The sequence below is a fragment of the Gossypium hirsutum genome, chromosome A10, assembly GCF_007990345.1.
Source record: "Gossypium hirsutum isolate 1008001.06 chromosome A10, Gossypium_hirsutum_v2.1, whole genome shotgun sequence".
Classification (NCBI taxonomy): Eukaryota; Viridiplantae; Streptophyta; class Magnoliopsida; order Malvales; family Malvaceae; genus Gossypium; species Gossypium hirsutum.
This window is the reverse complement of record NC_053433.1, coordinates 89254037-89263842: the sequence shown is the minus strand read 5'-3', so window position 1 is coordinate 89263842 and position 9806 is coordinate 89254037. Positions and strand designations below refer to the sequence as shown.

At 31.6% G+C, this 9806-nt stretch overlaps 1 protein-coding gene across 1 annotated transcript; it reads left to right on the top strand.

Annotated features, from left to right (window-relative positions):
• Positions 1–7653: 7653 nt before the first annotated feature.
• Positions 7654–9379, top strand: LOC107896883 (expansin-A5). The gene is made up of 4 exons (XM_016822181.2): positions 7654–7999; positions 8089–8219; positions 8311–8599; positions 8687–9379. Exons 2-4 carry the CDS (start codon positions 8093–8095, stop codon positions 9003–9005), a joined length of 735 nt encoding a protein of 244 aa, XP_016677670.1. The 5' UTR covers positions 7654–7999; positions 8089–8092; the 3' UTR covers positions 9006–9379.
• The last annotated feature ends 427 nt before the right edge of the window (positions 9380–9806 follow it).

Here is a 9806-nt window from a genome sequence, read left to right as displayed (position 1 = left end):
TGAAACCCTAACATATGATTTCGTCAAAATTTATTATTCTTGAGTTCAAATCCAAAAGAAGTTTACTTAGTATTCTTTTTATTAAATTCAAAACACAACAAAGTCACGAAGTCAAATACATTTCAAATTTGGGTCAAATAAGGAAACCCTATTTTTTTTACTTTTGAGACTGAAAAGATGTCGACTTTTCATATCCCATATATTCTGATCTTGTTTTTGAAATCTAAATTTTCCATAATTTCTGAAAATTTGGTCACATGAAAAATTTAAAGCTTTGCATCAATTGAAAATAAGAAACTAGATCAAATACATACTTGACTTCGAAGTTCCTTAGGGAAGGGTGTCGACTTTTCATTTTCTTGGTATGAGGTCTTTGTTTTTATTTTTGTTACAAGATTCTAGTCCATTTCCAACTCATAATATTTTCTAATTACAATAATTTTAAAAAAATTATAGATATGATAGCCTATAGTCTAATTACATACCCCAAAACTAATGTAATACAATCAATCTACTTTTAGTAATGTAACACCCTTTACCCCATTCGGTTGCCAGACTCGAGCTTCAAGGTATTACTACAGTAATTGGACTTGAAAATTTTAAAATAAACTATAACATTCACTCATATCACAATTATAATCATATTATGACATTCAATTAAAAATAGAGACTAAATCGAGCTTAGGAAAGCTTATAGGTGACCCAGGCATGAATTAGGATCAAATTGAAATGTTTTGAAAATTTAGACATCACATTGCGGCGTACCCTCCTCTACGTTGTGAAGATGTCAGACAGTGAGTCACGTCACGACTTCAAACCACTTGACGTCAGGACGTCATCAAATGTCATTCGACGTTGCGATGAGAGGAATTTCAAGTCAAGATGAGAACTCTACTTTTTCGTAAACTTAGGCCATTTGGTACCTATATTGTGCCAAGGTATACCTTTAGCTCAAATGGTGCATATTTACACAACCAAACTTGCACAAAATCAACTTAAACACATACCAAAACATCCATTTAACCAATCACAAGATTAACCAAGCCATTTCACATGAATTTGACATTTTCTAATGTATAACAACTAATGTTTTCATCCATTATTGAATCTTAGTTCATTATTCACATCTAACACTTATATTCAACCAAAATCACCCTCAAAATATGCCATTCTATAGCTTAACACACAACTTACCACAATACCATTAATGCATATATAAGCTCATGATATAAAATAACAAAAATTCAAGCATTATCCAAAGATCAAAACTACTATATCCATGTAGTCATGTATACCTAATAAGGTCTAAATACATTCACCATACATTCAAGCATACCGATGTCTACTTAAACAACCAATGCTGCTTTCATAGCTTAAGACATTTCCAACAATTACATATATGGATATAACACAAAAACACTTAAAGTCCAAACCACATCTTTGATTCAAAACACCATATCTCAAGGTACACATATGTGCATAATATTTCCTATATAAATGCCACATAACTAAGTCTGGAACAAAAAAAAAAAGACTATTAGATTAAAAGCTAGATAATGTGAGCTCTAGCGCGATCCGATAGCTAGGTTCCACAAAATGCCAACTACAAAAACAAAAAACAAAAAAGAATAAGCATATATATATGCTTAGCAAGTTCATAAATTAAAACATTAAGTCACCTCAATATACAATTAACAAAACAAATTAACTAATTACGTAACATTCCTGTTTACATAGTTCAATACTAAGTATATCAATACCATTCAATTTGAATTATTAAACATGCATACCATTTATATAGATTCGATCAATTATAAACATTTCTATTCATAAATCATATATCATCATTCACATATGCTTATTTTTATACCATTAAGCCCGATGAACTAAACAACATATTCAGATACACGGGTAACCACCAAAACACATCTAAATGCTCATCCGAACGATACCTCCAATACACACTTGAGCACTGAAGTGCTAAGGCTATAGGCTTCACATCCCTCCAAAACAGTCCTGGATCTCCATAAAGATAATCAGTAACAGTGGTCTCTGTAGAGACAAACTCGGTAATTCGCAACAAATACTAGATTCTAGTATAATTAGTGTATTCTCATATGTCATTATCATCTCTTTTACAAATCCCTTACAACGCATAAATAACCCTATTGGCATGCCAATTGTATCCTATCATTTTATACATTCATCTGAACACCTTTGACACATACTTTCATTTTGATAGAATTCAATCCATTCTCACCTTTTTGTACTACTTTGAAAATAATTCAATATCCATTCACAATTTCATAATTAAACCACATAATATAATTATACACACAACTATCATATGAACTTCTTTGGCACAAACGATAACAAATGAGGTGTTCGGGACTACTCCGCAATTTTCCCTTTTCCTCGATTAAATTCCAATTGACTCAAATCTTGAGCTAAAAGGTAACTCATTTCAATTTATCAGTTTTAATTACCTTAAAACAGTTTATTTTATCCATATGGCAATTCAATTTCATTTTACAAAAATTCTTTAAATTTTTGTATTTTACTTAATTTAGTCTCTAAATCCGTAACTACCATAACTTTCACATTTGAGCCCCATTTACAATTTGATTTCAATCAGATCCTTCTAAAACCCTCTAATATATGAAATTATAGAATATTCATAGCAATTTTGAATTATTTTCATTTTAGTCCCTATACTCAAAACTAACAATTTCACTTTACAAATTAGTCTCTAATCACATCTAAGCTTACAATCAAGGCATTTAACAACAAAAGTTTTAAAAATCATCAATGGTAATATTTTAAAATTTTAACATTTTTTATGATTTAATACTCGTGTTAGCTAGATTAGACTACAACAATATCAAAAACATAAAATTTACGAAAAATGAGCTTGGGTTAATTTACCATGCAAGGATGAAAGCTTGGATGAAATTTTTGGCTTCAAAACATGGAGGAAACGGTGAATAAGAGAGGAAAAAGATGATGAAAAATGGACATTACCTTTTTGTTTTATGATTTAATTCTTTTAACATTATTTTTAACATATAAATTATCAATCAACGTGTACCAATTGCCCAACCATCTTCAAAATGGTTAATTTTCTTTTTAGAACCTTAAATATTTATTATTTAGCCCTTTTAGCCATTAAAAATCTATAATGATTAACTTTTAAAGTTTTATGATTTAGTCCTTATACCTTAATTAACCATCCAATCAACAAAATTACTAAACCAAAATTCAATATAATCTTATAATAGACTCGTAAATATTAATAAATAATATTTACTGAATCCATCACTGGAAAACGGGATTCTAAAACTACCATTTTTGACACCACTGAAAATGGGCTATTACAAGTAACCACAACCTTGGCAGAAATATATGATGATGATGATGATGATGATGATGATGATGATGATGATGATGATGATGATAATGATGATGATGATAAACAATCATCTATTATTAACATCCATGAACATATATGTTAATAACATGCAAAAGAGCTTAGATTGTCACTCTCTATCAATTGAATCCATACACAAAGAGAAGAGAGATTTAGATCATCTGATTTATGTTAATAATTAAATCGAGAAAGCTCTAATGTCAATTGCAAAAAAAAAAACATGGAAGGTTTGTGTGATGACATTTATTAAAATTTTTAATACATCCAATATCAACTCGAATAATTATGAACAATAAATCATAGATAATCTAGTACTCGGATGTTTTAATCCACTTTGACAAGTTGGAGAAGTTGATTTGCGATTAAACTCAAACTGCCTATAAAGGATTGCATTCCTTTATGGAAACAGTCATATCTCGAGCTACAGACATCAAACTCTAATGATAAAAAATATTTGTGATTAAACTCAAACTTCTTGTAGCGAACTGTGCCATTTTATGAAAATGACCATATCTTGGGCTACATGCCATAAAAGCAAGTGATTCAAAAACCATTTTGAAGATAACTTAAAGCTCTACGATTTAGGCACTAAAATCACCCCAGAAGTTGGTTAGAGCATCTCAAAAAGTCCAACCAAAGTTGACTTTACAAAATCCTACGAGATTGGCTTTAGATTCTCACATAACTTCAATCCTCCAATCAAATCTTCTCCACTATTCTCTGATTCACAAATCGCATGATGCATGGGTATTGTTCCAAACACAAATACAAGTACCCACTCATAACTCCTTAAATAAAAATAATTCTAAACAAACTACCCCCTCTCTCTTTAGCCAAATAAGTGAATTGACTATTAAGGTTTTTTAGTTCTCATCAATTCATCAATTCTCATTATTCTTTTCTCTTTATCGAATATGAGATATTTATAGAGAGTTAATTGAAAGCCTATTGATTTGAAATTACTAATAAAACAAAGAGCCCTAGGCTAAAACAACCACATAAGTACCAAATCCAGTCCAACAAGGACTCCCTATGCCACCCACCTTACTTGCTTGCTCAACAAGCCTCCTTCCATACATGTGTCAACCACCTTTGACCCTAACTATGTCACTTTAAGGCATATATATGTATATTATACTTGTAATTAATTTTTGCTAAGACAAAAATCAATTACCTAGTTAAATAATTTACATAAGCCTTATTTTAATCTTGTTAAAATTACGATGACTTCACCATTTTAAAATTTCTTCTTAATTTTATTTAATTAATTTTATTCCATTCCAAATAATTAGATTACATAATCACTTAATTTAACTCTTTCGGGTTCATCATTTAATCCAATTAAATATATATTTATATCACATATATATCTAAAGTGACTAAATTAACCCAGATCAATCTAATCATTAAACTGAGAAAATAGATATTACCCCCAATAAGTAAATCCAGTAATGTATCATTTCTCCTTATTCAATTGTTTAAAGTTCAATACAAGTGTTTATGCTAAACTCAATTTGTTAAAGAGTTGTATTGAGCGAGTGCATGGGTCGATTGGACATATATAATTAGGGATTAAATAATTTGTAATTGAGTTTCGACTCTTCTTCTATTAATTACAGATTTATTTAGTCATAGAGCCATTCCATTTATATAGTACCATGGCTGAACTCCCTTTTAAGTTCGAATCCTGAGTTTTAGTCCAAAGACCTCATTATATGCGTGTTACCCTCATAGGGTATCCATGATTGCATTTGGTTAAATCCGTTCACCAAATTCTTTTTATTTTATCTCATGATGACCATTGTATCTTTCAAAATGAAAGTTTACTCAAATTAGTAATGATAAAATCATTTGTCCTAGACAAATGACCCCTAGTTAGGTTTAATTTCATAATACATACAATGCAAATGAGCCATTTACTCTTTTTCGAGCTATAATTCCACTATTATGGGTGAAGTCATATCATACATAAATCACGTACCCAACATGCCAACTTTCAACCCACAATCATGAGAAATAAGGTTTTCAATACATAAAAAATACATGAGCTATACACACATGGTTTGTCACTTAGGATTTAGTCACACCATAAACGTTACAAGTGAATAAATCTATAAATGGATATAAGATAAATTCAACTTGGGTCATGTCCAATGTATTGTTAGTCTAAACAAAACCACATATATGCCTCTACTTCTATGAGTCACTCACTCCAATAGCCAATACAAGTTATCTCCCCAATTGGATTTATAGATGACCTAATAGTTACCTATGATTTGAACCAATGTTTGCTTAATTTGATTTTGTGGACTATGAACAATTTAGATTACCTACTAATAAAAGTTGTATTATCGCATTATAGATCGTGCATATAATGCAACTCTTAATTAAGCCTAAGAAAATCAAGTAGTCAATATCTGCTTATTCATTTTTCTTTTCATGTAAAAATCATTAAAGACAATTTAACATAGAAATAATAAATAACATATTCTTATTTTCTTAAATAATAAATTTAACTGTCTTAATAATTTATCAAATATGATGAAATTACTAAACCAAAAACATTAAAATCCAAACAAATGGTTGATATAAAAAATATATATTTATTATCTCATGTTGCAATGCAAGTTATTTAACATCACAAATTTATAATCTATTTCTAGAATTGTATAAATCCTTTTAAAAAGATAGCACATCATTAACACAATTACTCGAAGTATAGACTTTCGGACATATTCTAAGTTGGATATTAATACTATCAAGTATGTCTTTCTATATTTGAAATCAAATTGAAACTATCTCATATACCAATGTAATAACATGCTTACGAAAATCTTATATACCATCTCATTGTGAAATTAAACAAAGAAGCCAGCTTACATGCTCGTTGAAATTGTTGAATATTTTTCTTTTATCTCCTTTAGATGGTAAAATTGTATATTTATATTATATGATTATTGTTTATTGACGTGATATTATAGGTAGGTTTCATGCATGTTAATACCTACCCTACTCTAGACTTAACATGTATTTATACGATATAGGTTTACCTAAGTAGTGACATGCAAACCCACGTCGCACGACCCCATGTGTAACAACATTTAGCATCATGTGAGCTCGATACGTAAGCCCAATATACAAGCTTGATACACGAGCCCAATGTAAGAACTCAATATGTGAACCATGTAGAATCCGACCTAGACCCGTTCAGGTTTTGGGTCGGCAATAGTAAATATCATAACAGACATTCATTCAATATACTGATAAAAATAAAATTATAGACTAAAAATCTTTTTGTTTTCCACAGCACTAAGTCCGAACTTAAAGAGAGTTGAGAATATTAGAATTTATTGTGATTATTTTTCACTTTTTCTCTCCCTTTATATTTATTTATTTTCATACTTAAACCAAAGATGCCCTTAATCTCCATCGTCAAATTGAGTTCTATGACTACGATTTATTAACCATCACTCAATGTATTGTCAATCAAGTAGATCCTCAATCTTCTTTTATTTTTGTATGGGTGGAACAACGGATCATGTCTAGACCGACAGAACACTACAAAATATCTTTAAAAGATCTATCGGAAATTTTTGTCATCAGAAATATTACCAAAACATTTATGATGAATTAGTACAAGCATACAAATTTAGCCGAGTTGGAAGTACTTTCCAACGATATTTTCCATGTTCATGAAATGATTTCGTAATTGAGATGTAATTTATTCGATAATCTCCTTTATATAAAAAAACACCAATCGATTTAAGGAAAAAAAAAAACATCGACATTTCTTTTTGTTTTTTTCCTTTTATAGTTAGATGCCGTGGTAAAATTGATTGCTTGCAAAATGACAAAATTAGATTAACTTGGAATTTTACATAGAATAGTACATATGGTGAAATGATTTGGTAAAAGAAAATCCTTATGCTTGCTGTTTGAGCCAGATTTGAATTTCCTCTTCCCCAAGTCTAATATTAACCATTGTTGGCCCCAAAGAGATCTTCAAAGTAATTAAGTTTTTTTGCAGTTAAATGAAGCGAATTCTGTTTGTCTTCCTGAGAGAGCATGCATCAAATATTGTAGATTCCAAACAGTGAGCCAAATTCATTTAAACCCCACATAAGGAGAGCCCATGGCTTGTTGGTCCCCGAATGGACCTACCCTCCCAACAAAACCACGCGGTTTGTGCCTCGCAAACCGCCCTAGCCCCATCAAAACTGCATTTCTTTCCACAAAATCAACACTCCCAAAACCACCGTTGCTGTTGCTTCGTCATATTTATGATAACATTAGGCAAAGTTAAATGGAGTAAGTTCAGCAAAATGAAAATTTAAATCGCAATAACATTACATCCATAACTGCTATAAAAGCTAGGACCAAAGTTGCATTCCTGCTGCATTCTATTTATTAGTTCAAAACACCTCCTTTCTTTCCACAAAAACTTCCTTTCAAGGATGGAGTACTAGTCCAAATCTTCTTTTTCCTTCCTCCTCCCCCTCCTCCTCCTCCTCTTCTTCTTCTAGTTACTGTTTTTGACTTTAAAACTTCATAATAGAAAGAAACGAAAAACAGGTTAGGCAGCACTTTACAGTTTTTCATTAGTGTTAACACTTTTAGTTCAATATCTATATTGTTTATGGAGTATGCTTTTTGGTATGCAGAACAATGGGGCACTTGGGATTTCTTGCAGCTGCATTACTCTCACTCCTCAACTTTGTTCATGGCTCCCTTGGACCCTGGACCAATGCTCATGCCACTTTTTATGGAGGTGGTGATGCTTCTGGAACAATGGGTACTTTCCACAATCCAAATATCATATATATTTTTCTTATTGATGTATATTTGTCATGTCTGACATGTTATTATATTCATTACAACTTCAGGTGGAGCTTGTGGCTATGGAAACCTAAATAGCCAAGGTTATGGTATTAACACAGCAGCCTTGAGCACCGCATTGTTTGACAATGGCTTGAGCTGTGGTGCATGCTATGAGCTGAAGTGTGTGAGTGATCCACAATGGTGCCTGCCTGGCTCCATTGTGGTCACTGCCACCAATTTCTGCCCTCCAGGAGGCTGGTGTGACCCTCCTAATCACCACTTTGATCTCTCTCAGCCTATTTTTCAACACATTGCCCAATACAGAGCTGGTATTGTTCCTGTAATGTACAGAAGGTAAACAAACAATGAAATCACCAACATATATAGTTTTTCAAAATTCATTTTCCACCGACACACTAACTAATAATTATTTTTTATCAGGGTAAAGTGCAGGAGAAGTGGGGGTATCAGGTTCACAATCAATGGACATTCCTACTTCAATTTAGTACTGATCACCAATGTTGGAGGTGCTGGGGATGTACATTCAGTATCCATTAAAGGGTCAAAGACCAGATGGCAAGCAATGTCAAGGAACTGGGGCCAGAACTGGCAAAGCAATTCTTACCTTAATGGCCAAAGCCTCTCTTTCATCGTCACAACCAGTAACGGACACAGTGTTGTTTCTTTCGACGTTGCTCCATCCAGTTGGTCCTTTGGACAGACTTACACTGGAGGCCAGTTTGGGGCTACCAAAATATAACAGCCCCTTGCTATATACTATATGATATTATAGTAAAAATATGTCTGAAGAAAAACTCAAGTGAGTTTTTTTTTTTTAAAAGTTTATAATATAGTGTACGTATTCATGATGAATTACGATGAATATTAACGGTGAATATCACCGACGAAGAGAATGATATTGTATAAAAAGCAGTAACTTGGCGTTGGGATCATTAGCAAACATGGGTCAAGATTGATTTTTGAATGGCCCATAGCCGTGCAGTTGAAGCCTGGAAGTATTACTGGTACATCAAATCATGAAATAGAAGGTTTTTTTTTGTTTTTCCAAGTCAAAATGTCACTTTTATTTGCTTATGGCATTCCGTTTAAAATCAAGTTCTTTTTGCCCATGAATGCCTTTCTTGTCATCATATTTTTGGGGTTTGAAAGCTAATTGATTAAATTAAAACTCATTTGACAGCTAATTGATGGCCTGCACATGATTAAAAATTGATTAAAACCCACCTAAGGGAGATTAAAAATTGAAATTAAAAAAATTATTATCTTTGCCACTCAGATTTTTTATCTTTATTTTTAAATATTGCACACATGTCTGGATCTCATACTTCTTTTGCTTTGTTCCACGTTGTTGCAGTTGTTTAACTCGTGTATGAAAGATGGAGAAGAGTGAAAACGAAAAAATTGGTAATTAAATGGTTAAGATTTATAATATTTTTTTATTTTGTATATTAATCATTAAATTGAGAAGTATTTTGATGGAGCGGAAAGAAAATTAGAAAAATAGAAAATTGAAGGGTTAGAAATGTCGAAAGATAAAAAA

Bases quoted from the DNA above. Each gene is read 5' to 3' on its own strand.
- LOC107896883 (XM_016822181.2), top strand. From the start codon at position 8,093: ATGGGGCACTTGGGATTTCTTGCAGCTGCATTACTCTCACTCCTCAAC. The intron at 8,220-8,310 runs GTACTTTCCACA...TTACAACTTCAG, and splicing joins TGATGCTTCTGGAACAATGG to GTGGAGCTTGTGGCTATGGA. The intron at 8,600-8,686 runs GTAAACAAACAA...ATTTTTTATCAG, and splicing joins GTTCCTGTAATGTACAGAAG to GGTAAAGTGCAGGAGAAGTG.